At 43.9% G+C, this 21,236-nt stretch overlaps 1 protein-coding gene across 1 annotated transcript in view; it reads right to left on the reverse strand.

Moving 5' to 3' along the window:
- TMEM209 (transmembrane protein 209) overlaps positions 1-21,236 on the reverse strand; it is a 44,053-nt gene that overhangs the window by 15,798 nt on the left and 7,019 nt on the right. Inside the window, exons 7-11 of the mRNA XM_083183307.1 lie at positions 21,027-21,202; positions 10,426-10,497; positions 10,080-10,176; positions 7,846-7,971; positions 1,182-1,279 (exon numbers count right to left, since the gene is read on the reverse strand). Coding sequence (XP_083039433.1) covers positions 1,182-1,279; positions 7,846-7,971; positions 10,080-10,176; positions 10,426-10,497; positions 21,027-21,202 — 569 coding nt within the window. The remainder of the gene's footprint in view (positions 1-1,181; positions 1,280-7,845; positions 7,972-10,079; positions 10,177-10,425; positions 10,498-21,026; positions 21,203-21,236) is intronic.

The raw sequence follows: 21,236 nt of genomic DNA on the forward strand, positions 1-21,236 counted from the left end.
CTGACAGGTCAACCTACCTAGAGTAGCAGACACACACACACACCTGTATGATCCTGGACTAAGGAATAAAAATTCTCCTCACAATTAGTACATGTGTAAGGGTTTTGCTTTAGTAAAGGACCCCTTATGGGACATTGTGACACTCACAGCACATACAAGTTATAAATTCCCTGTACTATGGTCATGCTCACAGTATAATGCAATATAAGCAACGCAGAAGTAACAGTGAACAGTACAACTTTAACTGCAAAGTGTAAATCCACAGCTAAACTGCAACACCCTCTGTAGGTGTGTGCGTGTGCCCCCATATTAGACCCCATTTTTTATGCTAACTAGACAGATGGAAAAATGCTAGGCACATTGAAGATCTGTACCGACACCAAGATAGTGTGGCATCAAAGTGAAGAAACTTGGTCCTGTAGGGAGAGGCCTGAGGAGTTGGGAGACCTTCTTCCCTGCAGCATTGCTGGAGCAATAGCACATGAACTCTGTCCCCAGAGTGGGAAAAAACCTAGTACAGACACCAGCTCTGGGGGTGGGAACAGAGAACTGGTTTCCCTCCTGGAAACCACTAGAGACCTGGGCGTAAAATGGCACTCCCCAGAACTCAGCGTCTCTGGTTGTCTAGTGTCCACGAGAAAATGAACAGGTGCTGCTGCCAGGGGGATGCACCCCTCCCCAAGCGACATCAAGGCTAGCAGCAAATCCCCCACGCCAAAAACGGCATCCCCACCGGCTGAGTCGATGGACCTTCGCTGTAACCTGTACCTTAAGGCACCAAGAAAAAAAAAACTGGGGTCTGTAGGGGGGCATGGCTGAGGAGGAGCCTAGGCTGCACTCAAAGAAACTATCTCCTTGGTGCATGGAGCTGAAGCTCTACCCACACCCCACTGTCCCAGTGGCATGAAAGAAAAATAAGTGACAATCACCTGGAAACTGTTGCAGCTGTGGGAAGTCTGGTAGGTAAATAGGATACTTGTAACTGAAAATAAACCACACCTAAAATAGGGGGAGTTTCACTCGCATCTGCACACCCTTACTATACATCACTTAAAAATATATGCCCCTGACACACCTGTTAGATAAGTGCTGCTCAAATGTCAGGAACAAGTTATGTGCATATAAGGTCTGTGCAAACTATTAGAAATAAAAGTAGTAAATTCAATATTGGAAGCTCATACCGCAGAGTCAGTGGGAAGATCAGTATCCCATTTCCTTCCTTTAAAGTCTCCACCTCTGTTCCAGCGGAAAGAGCTCATACATCCTCCATGGGATAATTCTGAGGATAAAAATTATTATTTTTTATTTATTTATATATAGACATACATACAAATACCAGCCTAAGATAGGATGGTCACGTGAACTAAAAAAATAGTTATATGTAAACCACTGTTGCATGTATAGCAATCTTCCGGTACTTATGTAATATCTGGACTCCCGTTTTTCTTATGAGACCGCGTCCCCTCGCGGGGCTCGCTGCGCTCACCACACTATATAAAATCAACTCCATGCGTAGTTGGATAGTAGGGGTATGAAAAAATGGGGTGCATTTAACATGGGAGTCCAGATAACACATACAGCAGGAGCAAGTTTCAGCTTTGCTCCTTTGGTCATGGCTATTCTATTGTTCTCAGCTGCAATACAATACGTATTGCAGCTGAGAACAATAGAATAGCCATGGCCAAAGGAGCAAAGATGAAACTAGCTCCTACTGTAAGTACCATCTTCCTTTTATTTTTAGCCAAGCTGCATTCCTACAGCATGCCACCTATAGAATCAATTCTGTAATGTGGCAAAAACATACCACACACCTAAACCTCTGATTAACCTATCTTGTTGTTTTGTAAATGGCTATTTGGCTTTGCTAATCGGACAGACTCCCTTTTATTAACCATTTGTTGGAAAGCCAGAGACTGAATATATAAAGCAACTAGCCCCTGAAAAGCTGCTTATTAAACACTATATTAACTCCTGTGGTTGGACGCATGTGTATGTTAATAAGATACCTTTGATTTGTGTGTTATTAGGATCACTGGCCGGTGTGCATTTATATATTATAATATGATAATTTTTTATTATTATTTTTAAAAATAAAAAAAAAATATATATATATATCTATCTATCTATCTATCTATCACAGAATGCCAAGCACTTCCTCCGATAAAGTTGCTGTGTGGGTGCCCGCACTGGGGGGTATTAGATAGTTGATCGGGATGTGCAGCACTCCAGTCAGAATCATTCGAAAATCAGCTTTATTAAGAAACAACAACGTTTCAATATCAGGTCGATATTGTCATCAGGTTAACATACATAGTGAAACAAACACATTAAATAGACAGTGAAATCAATGTCAGCTGGAGCGTGCAGGAAACTCGCGCCAAACGTGTCCAGAGACAACGTCAGCGTCTGTCTCAGACACACACCCCCACTGACATAGTACGCATTACATCACCAGTAGCCATGGAAACAACAGTAACAAAACAAAAAAGCCATTCGGAATATAGCACATTCTAAAATCAGCCATAAGAAAATAAAAAATTGAATGAAAAACATAAGAGCATAAAGAAATCGTGTAAGAAAAAAAGACAATCGGTAACAAGTGCCTGTGGTAAACAACATACACCAATTGACAACAGTCGACACGATGTCGACATAAATCTAATTTCATAAAATAGAAAAATACATATATACAAAATCAAGGTGAAGCATATAAGCAATATTACAAAGCACCAGGAGAGAAAATATCGGAGGAATTAATACAGCAATAAAAATTTAGAATATAAAGCCATGTAACAGCATGTCTTATAGTGATACCATATAGCGGGTCAGCCACCTTACAAAGAAATAAATTAAATTAAATCAGTAGTGAGGAAATGCCGGATTTCTCGTTGAGCCCATTCGGAGTCAGGGTCCCCAATCGTGCAATCCAGCGTGCCTCGCACTGAAGTAACATAAGTTTTCTATTGCCACCTCTAATCGGCACAGGAATATGGTCAATCATGCGATATCTAATGGTGGTCACACCATGTCTCGCCATCACAAAGTGCCGCGCAACCGGCTGATCGCTTAGACCGGTTGCTAAGGCTCCCTTGATGGCCGATCTGTGGGCAGCCATCCTGTCTTTAAAAGGTCTTTCAGTCTTACCAATGTAAGACAGCCCACACGGGCAGATAATCTGGTAGACAGTGTAGCAAGAGTTGCATGCAACTCTTGCTACACTGTCTACCAGATTATCTGCCCGTGTGGGCTGTCTTACATTGGTAAGACTGAAAGACCTTTTAAAGACAGGATGGCTGCCCACAGATCGGCCATCAAGGGAGCCTTAGCAACCGGTCTAAGCGATCAGCCGGTTGCGCGGCACTTTGTGATGGCGAGACATGGTGTGACCACCATTAGATATCGCATGATTGACCATATTCCTGTGCCGATTAGAGGTGGCAATAGAAAACTTATGTTACTTCAGTGCGAGGCACGCTGGATTGCACGATTGGGGACCCTGACTCCGAATGGGCTCAACGAGCAATCCGGCATTTCCTCACTACTGATTTAATTTAATTTATTTCTTTGTAAGGTGGCTGACCCGCTATATGGTATCACTATAAGACATGCTGTTAACATGCTGTTACATGGCTTTATATTCTAAATTTTTATTGCTGTATTAATTCCTCCGATATTTTCTCTCCTGGTGCTTTGTAATATTGCTTATATGCTTCACCTTGATTTTGTATATATGTATTTTTCTATTTTATGCAATTAGATTTATGTCGACATCGTGTCGACTGTTGTCAATTGGTGTATGTTGTTTACCACAGGCACTTGTTACCGATTGTCTTTTTTTCTTACACGATTTCTTTATGCTCTTATGTTTTTCATTCAATTTTTTATTTTCTTATGGCTGATTTTAGAATGTGCTATATTCCGAATGGCTTTTTTGTTTTGTTACTGTTGTTTCCATGGCTACTGGTGATGTAATGCGTACTATGTCAGTGGGGGTGTGTGTCTGAGACAGACGCTGACGTTGTCTCTGGACACGTTTGGCGCGAGTTTCCTGCACGCTCCAGCTGACATTGATTTCACTGTCTATTTAATGTGTTTGTTTCACTATGTATGTTAACCTGATGACAATATCGACCTGATATTGAAACGTTGTTGTTTCTTAATAAAGCTGATTTTCGAATGATTCTGACTGGAGTGCTGCACATCCCGATCAACTATATATATATAGAGAAACACTGGTATATACTACTCAAGGATCCAGTATTGGGACCCACTCTACCTACCAAACCTGCATTAATTTTTAGAAAGGCTAATAATTTGAAAAATATTCTGGCACCTAGTAAACTAAAGACATCCAGTAGTAATGCCCCTAGAAACACCTTCCTTGGCTTATCCAACCGGTGTATTCCGTGCAATAAATGCATATGCTGCAAATACATGGAAAGAAACTCCTTCAGTTTTAAACTTCCCTCGAATTACATCTACAAATTAGGGTCAAGTTGTACCTGTCTTACGAACTTTGTAGTGTACAGAATCACGTGTAGCTGTGGGTTAGCCTACGTGGGTAAAACCAAACGAATTCTGAAAATCAGAATTCAGGAGCATCTACGCAACATCAAAAACAAGTTCCTCCTGCATAGCCTGTCAAGACATTTCTCTGCTAAACATGATAGCAAAGTGGAGAAAAATAATTTCTCTTTCACGGTATTAGAGCATGTTAAAGTCAACCCCAGAGGAGGGGATAGGGAACTCCAGTTGGCTAAAAGGGAAAGTTACTGGATTTACACCCTTAATACCCTGATTCCCGAGGGGTTAAACGAGAATATCGATATTGTCTCTTTTCTGTAGCTCAGCTGAAATAGATTTTCTTTTAATAGATTTTCTTTCTGTATATTCACTTAGTCGCTCTGGACTATGTCCCATATCCTATTTTGAGACTATGTATATCGCATCTACTATATGAACTTTTTTTATTGTACACAAATGTATTCTAATTACGATTATTGTAAATGTACACCCAAACTGTTTTCTATTTGCCCAGTTTCTCTGGTCACTTAACCATACACATTTAGGGTTTACACACCCCTACTTTCATTTTATTTATCTAGGGTACTTCCCTACACCCCCACTTTTGCTCCCATTTGAGCACTTTTTCATTAAATAATTAATTAATTATAAATCCTATGATAACCTTATGCTTCACTTGTAGGAGGCTTCACCCTTATCTTTAAGATATATAAAAAAAAAAAAAAAAAAAAAAAAAAAAAAAAAAAAAAAAAAAAAAAAAAAAAAAAAAAAATTTCACAGTTCCATTACTTTTATAAGAGGCTCCACCCCCACCTTTAAGTATCATAAATCACCTTTGCCCTTTATATAGGGGCTCTCACATTTCACTTTTCCATTATATATGGTACTATCTATTACTTTATTACTTTTTTATAGGAATACTGAGAATTGTCCATCTGTGTCCCATTAGTACATTACAATCTTTTCCCCTTGTTGTCTAGCTGACAAGCATACTTTTAAAAGACTCTAGTCTCACGATTTCTGGCTGTCACTATCCCGGCACTTCCGGGTGACCACTCTGACAGGTTGGAACGCAGACGGCGATAGCCTGCGTTCCATACATCCTTCATCAGCTGACGCTTCCCCACTGGCTGTCAATGTCCCGGCACTTCCGGGTGGCCATTCTAACAGGCTGGAACGCAGACAGCGGTAGCCTGCGTTCCACGCGTCATTCATCTGTTGGCGCTCCCTCACTTCCGGGTATCGCATTGACATGGAACGCAGATAGCGGAAGCCTGCGTTCCATGTACACTCTGTACCTCACTGATTACAGGTCTCTTCCGCATCCGGAAAGCGCTAGGTGGAACGCATGGATAGCTTTTATGCGTTCCACCACCTGTTTATACACGCACCACTTATTATGGGTTCTTAAATAGGGTTTTTTTCCTACATCTTTATATATCGAATATCATTGAAGACCTCCCCTGCCGTATAAGACCTATAGCGCCCCTTATATAATTTTAAAAAGGTTAATTATGGTCTGACCTGGACCGGATATGGGGTATAATCCCTCCCCTATATAAGAAGGCAGCTTGTGTCCATTTAGTCTATCCTGGCTGCAGTGGAGTAAGCACCTACACTCCCATACTGTGGTAAGTGTTTAACAGTTTGGGTGCATATGTGAACTTTTTTACTATTGTGACATCTATATTTTTTTATCTGGAGGACTTTTTGAAATACTTTAAAGTGTATTGTTATTAGTAGCATGCTCTGTTTTTATTTCTTGCTTCATATTGCCTGGTGTTACTACTATCTGTTTCTTTGAGACTTAGAAATATATGAAATGATTTTTTATCTGTTTCTTTGAGACTTAGAAATATATGAAATAATTTTTTATTTCATTGACATGTTAAAGACCTTTCATTATATGGGCATGTTAATGATATATGTACCAATATTTGGAATGCTTTATGGTCTGAGCTTTCCTTTTCGTGCCCGGTTTATTCTGTATTACATTGTTACCATCATTGTTACTATTATGTACCTACCTATGACATCTATATAATGGTTACTCCGCCCCCTGGCCTGTTTCCGTCTCTTGTTATATATATTTCTAATATACCTCAGGAGGTTACTAATGGAGTATATGTATACTATACTTTGTAGGATTTTACTACCATTTTTTACTGAATGTGAGAAAGGAAGTCCCTACCTTCAAACTTGTAGGTTATATCCGCTTCTTTGGGTATGTACGATTATCCCCCTCTTTACTTTTATCTATGTAATTAGTCCATCTTCCTCGACTTTCTGGAATTTATATATCAATATTTATTACCTGTAGGCTATAGACACCTTTTTGCTCACCTTTGAAGGAAGTGTCTCCGGATCCCTAACCCTGGATTTTTATCCTTGGTTTTATTCTCCGTCCCTACCTACCCTGGTATGTGTATTTTATTCATCGGTCATTGCTTGCTCCTTTTTTCTATTTGTTGTTTTTTATTTTTATTTTTATTTTTATTGATTAAAGTTTTAAAGTGATTGTATGTTTAAATACATTATTGCAGATTTTAACAGACTGTACGTGTAAAGGAAAATTGTCCATTACTGCCATAGTTCTTTGGATTTCTGGCCCGTATTTGGCCATGGTATGTACAAATTGTATATGATGAAAATTTCTGTGCATCAGATATATATGAAATTTGTTTTGTGCATAGTTTGTGCCAACATCCCCCCCTCTCTTTACCACTTTTTAGCCATGCCCCTGATGAAGTCGTGTAGACGAAACGCGTTGGGCTTCCAATAAAGAATTGGTTTTTACACTCGAGGTCTTCGGTTTCATTTCTGAAGTTTACAAAAACTCCGTCTGAATATTAGTGACTCCAGGATCACATCTATTTTGGACTTATATTTTGTGGCTAAGTGGTATCACTTGAGCGCACTCTGGACACCCCCCATCTGTATATATATATATATATATATATATATATATATATATATATATATATATATATATATATATATATATATATATATATATATATATATATATATATATATATATATATATATATATATATATATATATATATATATATATATATATTCTTGGCACCGTTGTGTTTGGTGTATATATATATATATATATATATATATATATATATATATATATATATATATATATATATATATATATATATATATATATATATATATATATATATATATATATATATATCTATCTATCTATCTATCTATCTATCTTTTTTTTTTTTAAATAGACCAGATTTCTAGCGCTGTTTAATATATTTTTTTATTCTGTGTGATCTTTCCATTATAAGTTACCTTTTATACGCTCAAAGAGATATTCCTGGTTTGGAGTGACATCCAGATATTGCACTAGAACATTCAATGTAGGGATAAGCGGACCCTTTACAAGAGCTGCTTGTTTTAAACTGCTAATGCTGGATTCTAGAAATGGAGAGACAAGAAAAAAAATTAATTAAAAAAATATTTTCCATTAAACAAACCTCACTTAATTTGAATGTAGGAAAAGTACATACTGTATTTCTAAAAACAGTGCTGGTGATGGGTATATACTGTAGCTTCCAGAACATTTAAAAAAGACAACTCTAACCTATGGTTAATAAAAAATAAATAAAAAAAAAACTAGAAAAACGACTAGTGTCAGTCTATAGCACATCAAGAAAAGTGGAATTAAATATATATATCATTAATGAAATGAATTTCTCCTTTGCTATAGAACACTTAAAGCAACTGATCAGTCCATAGAGAAACTAGTATTACACCTCAGAAAAAAAACCATGCAGTTTATGCTATCTAGCAGTCAACTCACTGGGAGAAACAGCTCATCTAATCCACACTTAAGGTGTGTGCACATTATGCGATAAACCATATGTACAATTGTGTCCAGGAGGAATCAAACTTCATGGCTATTGAACATGTTAACACCTGAAGAAAAAGATGAAGAAACAAATATGGCGAAATAGGAAATGGATATACAAATAAAAAATACCTAGCTTCAAGAGAGCGGAATGCAGATTTTTAATTTAAGTGATTTAACACCATACGACGGTCTTATCTGCCTGCTTTTAGTATACCATCTCTTTTGAAGATATGGTCTTAATCTATATTTGAAATTATGGTCGCTATTATGGTTTCTATTATAAAGGAGCATCTATTATGATTCCAATCTCGGGTTTATTTTTAGAGTTTCTATTAAGGACTTATTCTAGGAGTACGATTTGGCCACGACGCCGACGTGGATAGTGGGGGTATGAAAAGGTCGGAGGATGCGTACCGCCGCCCCTTGCGGGCGCACTGCGCTCACCACACTTCAGGTTGGCGTTGATAGTGGGGGTGGCGTTAACAACGTGGGTGCATTTAAAATAGTAATAACCCATCAGGGTACCTGTACAATTAAAAATTGCATGCCATTGTAATGGCATGCGATATTAAAATTGTACAGTGCGGGTATTAGGACCAGAAAAATCGGGTCCCATTGCATACCTTAATTAGTGGTATGCGATGGTATACGATGGGCGCCGTGCTAGGAAACAAGTACCAAAAGAAATATAAAAAAAATAAAAAATGAAGAAATCACATGTATACAAGTTTTCATGGCCTTTGGCATGAACTTCAAAATTTAGCTCAGGTGCATCCTGTTACCGCTGATAATCATTGAGATGTTCCTACATTTTAACTGGAGTCCAACTTTAGGAAATTCAGTTGATTGGACATGGACATTTGGAGAGACCCACACCTGTTCATATAAGGTCCCACACTTGACAGTGCATGTCAGAGCATAAACTAAGGAATTGTCTGTAGACCTCTGAGACAGGATTGGAAAGGGTATAGAAAAATATCTGCTGCTTTGAAGGTCCCAATGAGCATAGTGGCCTCCATAAATAAATTGAAGTTCGGAACCACCAGGACTCCTCCTAGAGCTGGCCGGCAAACTAAACTGAGAGATTGGGGGGGGAAAAGGTTCATTAGCACAGCCTCCACTATTACCACAGCGGGAACTGGTTCACGCCCACTACTACATTACCGGCTAAGCACATCGGACTGCTCTGCCACCATCGCTACTTTACACAGTTGTAAAGGTTTTTGGGCTTTCTTACTTATTTTTAAAACAAGCCCCCCCCCCCCCCCCCCCCCCCCCCTATTTTCCTTAAAAGAGCTCATTATATATATTTATATATAATCCAATTGGATTTTCTCACCTCCTGGAGCCGCTCAAATCGTTTCTATACTTTCTAGAGCAGCCCCAAATGTAGTGGCAACAGTTGCGGGACTTACATATGGTAGGTTGGTAGACGGGGTATCAGGGTCATTAGGAAAAAGGCAAAAGCAAAAAACACCCCATAAACACAAAACTCCAGGTCTACGCAAAGATACCCACTCATGTAAGATTCCAGCTACAGCACGAGAAGCAGAACCTGCTAAATTAATTCTGAAGTATGAAAAAACATTGATCAGCCAGAAACTAAATGACACCAACTTCATGGCACATCAATCCAGGTGACTGTTACAAGTATGTACACTGTAGAAATTACCTCCAATTTGTAACTCAGGACATCCTAGCCTCCTCATCTGCATGTTCACAGACTCCATCTCTTGAACCAAAGGCACCAGAATGGTTTCATTAATCCACTGAAACAGAAGTGTTATACAAACCATCACTTAATGTAGGCAGAAAATATTTCAAAGTCCTCTGATGTTTTAATATATATATATATATATATATATATATATATATATATATATATATATATATATATATATATATATATATATATATATATATATATATATATATATATATATATATATATATATATATTTTAAAAACGCAGGTTTGGTATAAAAAAATAAATAAAAAAAAAACAATCACAAACATACATTTCGAAATTTCTCTGTCCATGAATCCATGTGGTCCAAAAGCTGACGATTCATTGCAATTCTTGCCCAAATCTGTAGAGATGAAATATACACATTTCCAATTACTTTCATATGCGACTTGAGAATCCTTTAAGAATATCAGGTTTACACTTCAGACCTGGGTGGACAACACATAGTACTGGCTCTACTGTGTACGCATTTGTAAAATGGAAACAAATATATTTTGCTCTTTAAATAAACCCCATATAAAAACTTTCTTTTCAACTATATTACTTTCAATGGAAGGGGTCTCTGGGGTGGTGGTCCTGCACCAATCTAGTTACTACACTGCCATATAGCCAGGATGTGCCTGATTATTTTAGCAAAGGTTGTGCCTCTACATAGAAAGAAAAGATCCAGCACAGCAGCTCTAACGGTCTCGGTTAAGGTGCCCATACGCGGTACAATTTAACAGGTGCAATGCGCGCTACCATGCACATAATAGCACACAGCACAAACGGTATGTGCTGCACATACTTTTTGTACTAGATTGCATCTCATTGCAAAATATATGCAATGCGATATAGTCCAAACTGTATACAATAATTGTACCGTGTATGTACCCCTTAAGAGCTCTGATTTCACCAAAACAATTTATATTGGTAAACAAAGGGGTTTGGTATATGGTCCAGACAGTCGGGATCCCGACAGTCATTAGCCCGACTGGCTGGACTCAGACAGTGGGGCAAGAAAAAAATATAAACCTTTATTTTAAAAGATCACATTCCAGTTCACCTTAAAAAGATGGCGATTAGTAAACAGTGACACACGGCGAAAATCATGCTGAAAGCAATTCGCCATCCGAGCATTGAATACATTCACGGGGAATGTAAGTGAAAATTCCATTAAAAAACAGCGAATAGCCGCAAGCATAAAAAAAAGACTACCTTCATTCTGAGCTCAAGCAGTCTGCTTATGTCTGGTTCCAGCAGTCATGTCGTTGGCTAGACAGCGATTTTGGTTTCATTAAACCAGGTACATTTTGATGGTGGAAATTTAAACACACTGACAATTTAATTTTGGCACATATAATATTCTATTGGAAAATAAAACATCAGTATTTAGAAAAAAGGAACACCAAGTCTACTAAGTCAGCGATCGGCCAGCATTCCGCACTGCCGCTGAACCTGGGGGTTATTAAATTAAGCCCTTAGAAGACATAATTATGGTTTCCCTGTAAATTGCACCTATTTTCACTGATTTATGTATGGAGCTCAACATCAGCCAAGGAGTATAAATTAAGCTCTGAAAATGTGTTGGTTTTTTTTTGTATACTTCTGGAAAATCTTGGTACTTGAAATCACTGGGGTCAATTCAATTCCGCATGCTGTAAATGGGAGAAAGCTCCTAGACTTAATCCAGTGCAGTGAATTAAATGCAAGTACACATGGGTGTTAAATTGCAAGAACTGGCATTCTCCAACTTAAGTGCCCCGCCACAATGCTATTCTCTGCACACTAGGGCACAAAACCGCATAACAGATGAAGTTTTGGACTGCGAGCAGAAATCCAACAGTCAGACTTAACAGCCTGCTCTCAACTAGAGGAGAGTAAGAAGGAAGAACACACTGTTCTCTCCCAGAAGTTACAAGAGCCTTACCAATGATTACATTGAAGAACATGGAAAAAAAGAAATAAAAAGGGTGTGTATCCAGTGTCTCTCAAAGTGGGAGATAAGAATTTTATGCAAGTATAAAAATACCATTCACACAGTCGCCCAGGTGGAACAATGGAAACAGTACATCCTAAATCTGGGTGTATGGGAAGGCATGCTCACAAGTTGTGGTGTAGAGCAGTGGTTCACAACCTCAGTCCTCAAGGACCCCCAACAGTGCACATATTCTAGGTCTCCTGGCAGGTGCACTCAATCACTGGCATTTTAAAAGATCACAGGTGGAGCTAATTAATTCACCTGTGATTCTGTGTGGAGACCTGGAAAACATGCACTGATGGGGGTCCTTGAGGACCGAGGTTGAGAACCACTGGTGTAGAGCACCTTAACATCCAGTACAATTTTTTTTACAAAAATATATATATAAAAAAAAAAAGGCAAAATCTGTAAAATTTTAATGAATGTGTATTAAAGCCAGATGTCAGCATAACAAAGTATAATGTATAAAGTATAATGTACTACCAAATATTCGAGAACCAGCTATACTGCACAAATGCATAAGCTGAAAACTACACTTCGCAATCTTCACAATTAGGGAAGCCAATCCCGGGGCATTTTTTCAATCCTGGGATTGGGAATTGAAAAATGCTCGATCCCAGGATTGAGTTCCCAAAATAATTTTTTTTTTTTTTTTTTTAAACGCCCCGGTCACCCCGCATTTTTACTTATTGAAAATCCCGGCTTTTTGGAGGCAAAATATTCGCAATGGTCTGTTTTTATGTGCCACTATCTCCTGTGGGCACTACAGTGGACCCAAAAGTGATTTGTCTTATTCACTTTGTAGTTCTGTGAACATACTGTAGGTTTTCAAGGTCCGTACAAACTTCAGACTTTAAGAAGAAAAGGGTAATCAGGAATACAATGCTATTAGAAAAGGAAGTGGAGACAACTTTGGGCTGAATGGAAGGACTGTCCTGTCTTCATGAAAGAAGGGAAGGAGTGCGAAAATACTCCCTAGGTGTGGAAAGTGAGAAGAAAAAAAATAAACCCAGGAATTTCAGATAAAACTTCCAACTTCCCCAAATTCCAGGACTGGAAGAAGAGTGCCACAAAGCTGTCAGCACTAGACTGATGCCACGGTTTTATTAAATGGGATGGAGAAAAGCTGGGTACGCATAGTTTAAGAAGACGGTCTGCCCTTTGAAGAAAAAAGAGGATTTTGGTACTTACCGGTAAATCCATTTCTCTGAGATCAGCAGGGACCACTGGAATCACATCGGGTATTAGAGCTGGGAATGCTGGGAGCTAGGCACTTCTTAATAATAATTAGGGGATACTGGCTCCTCCCCTCTAAGACCCACAATCCCCCAGTGAGGAAATTGGCCCACCAGAGGAAAGGGTTACAGAAAAACCATAAACAACATAACCATACATACAACACGCAGGTATCGGACCGGGCTGCAACAGCAACCACAACAGGCAGAATCCAACAGCCGGGCGGGTGTCCAGTGGTCCCTGCTGATCTCAGAGAAATGGATTTACCGGTAAGTACCAAAATCCTCTTTTCTCTGACATGCAGCAGGGACCACTGGAATCACATCGGGGAGGTTCCAAAGACCAAGCCCCGGGAGGGAGAGTGCTGGGGATTCTGTAGAACCAGACGACCAAAAGTTGAAGCCGAAGCTGCAAAAGTATCGAACTGGTAAAACTTAACAAACGTGTTCTGAGACGACCAAGTGGCCGCTCTGCAAAGCTGAGAGATAGAGGCCCCTCTATCAGCGGCCCACGACGTACTCACCGATCTGGTAGAGTGTGCCGTTAAGGAAACAGGAGGCACCTGTCCCGCATGAAGATAAGCACTACGGATCGTCCACTTGATCCATCGTGCAATTGTCTGTTTTGACGCAGGCCACCCCCTGCGGAAGGCGTCATAGAGTACAAATAAGGAATCCGATTTGCGTATAGACCTGGTTCTCTTGACGTAAATCCGAAGCGCCCTGACCACGTCCAAGGAGGATTGCTCTGGCGAATCTCCCTGGAAGGCCGGAACCACGATAGGCTGGTTAATGTGGTATGAGGATACCACCTTCGGAAGGAACCCGGCCTGGGTACGCAGTTCTGCTCTGTCCTCGTGGAAAATTAAATACGGAGGCTTACAGGACAGAGCACTCAGCTCCGAAACCCGGCGAGCTGAGGCAAGGGCTAGCAAGAGTACTGTCTTCCAGCACAAGAACTTCAGTTCCACCCTGTTCAGTGGCTCAAAGGTCTCAGACCTCAAGAAGGCTAGTACCAAGTCCAGATCCCAAGGAGCTGTGGGAGGTACAAAGGGAGGCTGTACTCGAAGCACCCCTTGAAAAAATGTCTGTATCTCAGGAATGAGGGCCAATCTCCTCTGAAAGAGAACAGACAAGGCTGAAACCTGGACCTTAAGAGAACCCAGTCTCAGACCCCCATCCAAACCCCTTCTGTAAGAACAACAGAAGGCGGGACAATTTGAATACTCGGAATGGCCAGCCCTTAGACTCGCACCAACCCGCATATGAGCGCCATATTCTGTGATAATGCGCTGCTGAGGCGGGCTTTCGAGCTCTTAACATCGTAGGGATTACAGCTCTTGGAATTCCCCTCTCCCGCAAGACCTCGGTCTCAACAGCCACGCCGTCAAATGTAGCTGTGGCAGATTCTGATGGAAGAAGGGTCCCTGCAGAAGAAGATCCGGTCTGAGGGGCAACCGAACTGGCTCGTCTGCCAGTAACATCTGGATGTCTGAAAACCACGTTCTGCGAGGCCACCAGGGCGCTATCAGAATAGCTTGCACTGATTCCCTCTTGAGCCTCTTGAGCACCTGGCCCAGAAGTGGAAGTGGTGGGAACAGGTAGACAAAACTGAACTCCCACGGAGTCGACAGAGCGTCCGCCGCTATGGCCTGAGGGTCTCTTGTACGTGCCACGTATGCTGGTAGCTGGTGATTCTTCTGAGACGCCATCAGATCCACTTCGGGAACTCCCCACCTGTCGGTGAGCTCCCGAAATACCTCGGGGTTGAGAGACCACTCGCCTGGGTGAAGGTCCTCCCTGCTGAGGAAATCGGCCTCTAGATTTTCCCGACCTGGAAGGAACACTGCCAGCAGAATTGCTCCTGACCGTTCTGCCCACTGAAGAACCTTCGGTACTCTTTACTTAGAAGGGCGCCCATCTCGGGCATCTCGGGGATTGAATGCACTAAAAAAATCGGGTGCGATCAACCGACGAGATGCCCGAGATTTCCCATAGGGAACAATGTTAAATGTCTCAATTGACCCGATTTTCCTGTTCAATGCCTCAATTGACCCAATTTTTCCATAGGAAACAATGTTAAATGGGCCACAGAGGCCAAATAGGCACCCTGAAGTGAATAATGGCCACCCGAATTGTTAACGCCACCCCACGATCAACGTCAACCCGAAGCGTGGCGAGCGCAGCGAGCCCGCGAGGGGCAGCGGTACGCGTCCTACGACCTTTTCATACCCCCACTATCCACGTCGGCGTGGAGTTGAGAATAGAAAGTGTGGCGAGCGCAGCGAGCCACCGAGCCCGAAGCGTGGCGAGCGCAGCGAGCCCCGCGAGGGGACGCGGATACCTTCACAGGTATCCGCGTCCCCTCGCGGGCTTCACAGCTGTCCGCGTACCCTCGCCACGCTTCGGGCTCGGTGGCTCGCTGCGCTCGCCACGCTTCGGGCTCGGTGGCTCGCTGCGCTCGCCACACTTTCTATTCTCAACTCCACGCCGACGTGGATAGTGGGGGTATGAAAAGGTCGTAGGACGCGTACCGCCGCCCCTCGCGGGCTCGCTGCGCTCGTCACGCATCGGGTTGACGTTGATCGTGGGGTGGCGTTAACAATTCGGGTGGCCATTATAAATCGGGTGCCTATTTGGCCTCTGTGGCCCATTTAACATTGTTTCCTATGGAAAAATCGCGTCAATTGAGGCATTGAACAGGAAAATTGGGTCAATTGAGACATTTAACATTGTTCCCTATGGGAAATCTCGGGCATCTCGTCGATTGATCTCACCCGATTTTTTAGTGCATTCAATCCCCGAGATGCCCGAGATTTTTTACTAACGATGCCCACGATCAAAATCGTGGGCGCCCTTCTAAGTAAAGAGTACCGAACCTTCTTTACCTCCTTCATGGCCATGCTGCTCCTCGTGCCGCCCTGCCTGTTCACGTAGGCAACTGCCGTGGCATTGTCCGACCTTATCTTTATGTGTTGACCCTGAAGGAACTCCTGAGCCTCCAACAGAGCATTGTATATGGCTCTGATCTCCAACACATTGATGGACAAGCGACTCTCCTGCAGGTCCCACCTGCCCTGGAGGCAGAGATGAAGCACTACGGCCCCCCAGCCGCGGAGACTTGCGTCCGTTGTCAACACAATCCAGTCCTGGACTGCAAACCGACGACCCTCTATTAAGTTCCTTCTGTGTCGCCACCACAGAAGAGAATGTCTTGCCTCGGCCGACAAGTGGATCCTTTTGTGCAGATTCAGGTGCGAGCCCGCACCCTTTCTGAGAAGATCCCACTGAAACGGTCTTGAGTGGAAACGTCCCCACGTCAGAGCTGGGAAGGCTGCCACCATCTTCCCTAGCAGCTGGGTACACAAATGGAGGCTGATCCTCTGTGGAAGTAAGATCCTCTGAACTAGGAGCAAGATAGCCTGGATCTTGTCTTCTGGCAGGAAGACCCTCAGAGACTCCGTGTCTAGCCAAAGACCTAGGAACAAGATCCTCTTGGATGGAACTAAAGAGGATTTCTTGAAATTCATTATCCACCCCAGGCTGGTGAGCGTCTGAGTAGTTAACCTCGCCTGACTCTCCAGTAACTCCCTCGTTGGAGCCTTGATTAGGAGATCGTCCAGATAGGGGATAATTGTCACCCCCTGACATCTGAGGTATGCGACGGCTACTGATAGAGTCTTGGTGAATACTCTGGTCGCTGACGATAATCCGAAAGGCAGAGCCCTGAACTGAAAATGATCCCGACCGATGGCAAAACGAAGAAAGGCCTGGTGAGAGATCCAAATCGGGATGTGTAGGTAAGCATCCTTGATATCCAATGATATCATGTACTCCCCTGGCTCCAACGAAGCAATCACTGAGTGGATTGATTCCATCTTGAATGGTTGATACGAGACTAACAGATTCAAAGGCTTCAGGTTGAGAATGGGCCTGACTGACCCATCCGGCTTGGGGACTACAAAGAGGGTTGAGTAGAACCCTGTGTTCCTCTGAGCTGCTGGGACCGGCATGATGACCTGAGCCTCCAGCAAGATCCGAATGGCCTCTAACAGGCTCGTTCTCTTTTCCTGAGATGTTGGTAGAGCCGTTGTGAAGAACCGTACCGGAGGAGTGGAATCGAACTGAATTCGGTACCCCTCTGACACCACCCTGCGAACCCAAGGATCCTCCGAAAGGGAGAACCATTGGGTTCCGAAGGCCAACAGACGGGCACCTACGGGTAAACTGTTGACGGAAGCTGGTAAACCGTCATGCCACCGGCTTCTGCTGGGGCTTAGGTTCCTGGACTCTTGGAGCAGCCTGAGGTCGGGCTCTGGCTCTGGAACCTCTGGTCGACTGGAAACCTCTTCCTCTGCCCCGGAAGGGGCGCTGAGTCCGAAAGGACTGAAAAGACGGACCTGCGAACTGTCGTCTAGGAGGAGGAGGAGCTGCCGACGGTAAAAATGCCGACTTTCCTCCCGTCGCCTGTGAGATCCATTTATCTAATTCAGGTCCGAAAAGGATGTCCCCGGAAAAGGGAAGACCCTCCACAGCTCTCTTAGATTCCGCGTCCGCCTGCCAAGAGCGAAGCCAGAGGGCTCTCCGTGCAGAAATGGCGCTTGCTGAGATTCTAGAAGAGATCAAGGATACATCCTTAGCCGCCTCTCCTAAGAACATAGCAGACTCCTTAACGTGTTCAGCTAAGCAGCGAATCTCATCCATGGGCATACCTGTCTCCAATCCTTCAATGATTAGCTCCGCCCATTTTACATTTGCCCTATTTACCCAGGCCGAAACTATAGCCGGTCTGAGTTGAGTCCCTGCTGCTACATAAATGGCCTTGAGAGTAGCCTCCATCTTTCTATCTGAGGGGTCTTTCAAGGCCGAAGCCCCCGGGACTGGCAGAGTTGTCTTCTTGGACAGACGGGAAACTGAGGTGTCCACAGGAGGTGGAGTCTCCCACCTGCTTAAGGCGGTTGGCTCAAAGGGATACAGAGAAGGAAAACGTTTGGGAATCTGAAACCGTTTGTCCAGGTTCTTCCATGCAGCCACAAGCTGATCCTGATTTGGACAGGGAAAGACCACTGATGTTTTCTGAACCCCACCAAACAGATCAAATTCCTGCGGCTCTGGTCTGGGATCGTCCGGTAAACGAAGAACCTCCTTTACCGCCATAATAAGAGCCTCTATCCCTAAAGGTGTAGGCTCTCCCTCAGGAATGACATCCTGAACCTCTTCCCATTCACCATCTTCCATTTCGTGAAATGGATCCTGTTCCTCCTCTAAATCATCCTCCACAATAATAGCCTGATAAGGACGCTTATTGCTGGATGCAGAAGGCCTCTCTGGTCTGTTCATGGAGTTAGCTAACCCCTCCACAGACCTTGCTAGGGCTGTAGCCCAAGATGGCTCTGCTCTGCGAGCCAGCGCCAATTCAGAAGTGAGTTTTGACATAGTACCCACTAAGGTTGAGGCCCACTGGGGCGCCGGAGACCCCGCCAGTGATGCAGATTCAGCACCTGAACATGACTGACAAACAGTGGCATTGCCCTCAGCTGTGTATTGAGAAAACTTTGCTGTACAGACAGTACAAGCGAAAACCTTCTGAGAGGCCTTGGACCGTCATGATCCCTGCTCGCCCGGTCCAACAACAGCGTGCGATACAGGATCTTGCACACACACACACACACACACTGAGTACAGATACACCTCTCACAAGCCAGAAACCTCAGGGTTCTGTGAGACCTGGAGGAGAATGAGCCCTGTTACACCAAGACCAATACAGTGCAAAACACTGTGTCAGTAATAAAACTTTTTTTTTTTTTTTTTCAGAGCCCTCTAAGCTGCAGTCACCTGTGAACAGGAAAGAGTCAGCCTTACTGTGTATCTGCGTAATGGCCGCGCCATGCCCGCCTCCGTGTAACAGCGTGTCCCCTCTCTCTCCTACCTAGCCAGCCTGTGCAGTCCTGACAGCGCCCAGAGCCACCCGCTTGCTAGCGCTCACTGCGTGTAATGCCTCCGGCACTTAGTTCTGCCGCGTGGGACTAGCACACAGGTACGCGCCGTTTGCAAGATGGCGGCGTCCTCACAACGCTGCAGAGACCCGCGTACAGCGCGGCAGCCGGAGAAGCAGGGGACGGCGAGTGGAAAGTGTGCTCAGCGCCCTACTCACCACCGGAGGCTTCTCCTTCGTGACTGGCGTCCCCTTTGATGGAGGGGCGGCAGGAGCACGGAACCCGTGCAGGCAGGTACCTTTAGCGAGGTCCTGACTGACGACCTGGAACTCCAGGGGCGCTGAATGCCCGGACCCACACCTTTCAATAAGTGGGGAAGGGATTCACACTGCTATCAAGCGAAAGATGTAAAAATCTATGTATATAGCAAAAACTAGAAAAATGTGCAGGAGCAGAAAAAACTGTGACCTAACTCCCTGGCACAATTTTCTCACTGGGGTATTGTGGGTCTTAGAGGGGAGGAGCCAGTATCCCCTAATTATTATTAAGAAGTGCCTAGCTCCCAGCATTCCCAGCTCTAATACCCGATGTGATTCCAGTGGTCCCTGCTGCATGTCAGAGAAAGCTAGCTTTCTTTGGAAGAAAAAAGATGCTGAAAATGGCCAGGAACCAAGACCTTCAAGGAGCAATTCAAAAAGGGTAATTTCTTAAGCATGAGGAGGGTGACAGCGGGAGCAGCGTGCCGGGCAGGGAGTCTGACGCTGGCTGCCGGGCAGCGGCGGGAGCCGGGAGGAACACAAAAAAAAAAGGCCCATACAGAATGACTAGCAAGCCATTGATTGGCTGAGACCTCTCTCAGCCAATCGCTGATTGGCTGAGAGAGGTCTCAGCCAATCAATGGCTTGCTTGTCATCTGTATGGGCTTTTTTTTTTTCCAAGTTAGTGTGTTCCTCCCGGCTCCCGCTGCTGCCCGGCAGCCAGCATCATCCTTCCTGCCCGGCACGCTGCTCCCACTGTCACCCTCCTCCTGCCCGGCTCCCTATGCAGCCTCCCCCTGCTCGGCTCTTTATAGCCGGCATCCCCCACCCGCTGTCATCCCCCGCACGGCTCCGGGGCTGGGCTGCACATAAGATTTAGCAAATCTTATGTGCAGCCCGTCCGACCCCGATCCGATGCGCACGGGACTGCGCATCGGATCGGACGGGGTGTCTGCAAGTGCGATTTGGGCCGATTTCAAGGCCCGATTCATCCGAATCGGGTGAAATCGTGCCCAAATCGCATAGTGTATGGGGGCCTTAAATGTCTTCAGAGATGAGTCTACTCTGTAATTCTGGCCACAGCAACCAGATCACAGTCAAGAACATCTGAGCATGTCAAGGTCCCCCTAGTTCAGTGGTTCCCAACGCTGGTCCTCAAGTACCCCCAACAGTGCACGTTTTGCAGGTCTCCACACAGAATCAGTGAAATAATAAGCTCCACCTGTGGATCTTTTAAAATGTGCCTGAATAATCTGTGCACCTGCTGGGTGACCTGGAAAACCTGTACTGTTGGGGGAACTTGAGGACCAGGGTTGGGAACCACTGCCCTAGTTAACTGGGCAATCCTCCATCTGACAGACAACCAGGGCCAGGCGTGGCAGATGGGTCACCAAAGACCTTCTACGCAGCTTTCTCCCCAATGTAAAGCAGTAGCCCCTATATAGGATGAATTAGAAAAGTATTAATAGCCCATACTACTGTACCTCTTCTGCTGCCTGCTTGGAGCCAAGGTCAGCTTCATCCTTGTTTGCAGAAGGAGCTTGAGACCGACATGCCAATTGGTACTGATACTTCCTCAGAGTGTGTGCATAATCCCCCATTGACCGGCTGTAGTTCCAGAAGGTGGGGCTGTTTGATGACGAGTTGGATTCTGGACTCCCTGAACACACAAGAAGCAATAGATTTCACACAAT

This window comes from Crinia signifera, chromosome 4 (assembly GCF_055691185.1).
Source record: "Crinia signifera chromosome 4, ASM5569118v1, whole genome shotgun sequence".
NCBI lineage: Eukaryota > Metazoa > Chordata > Amphibia > Anura > Myobatrachidae > Crinia > Crinia signifera.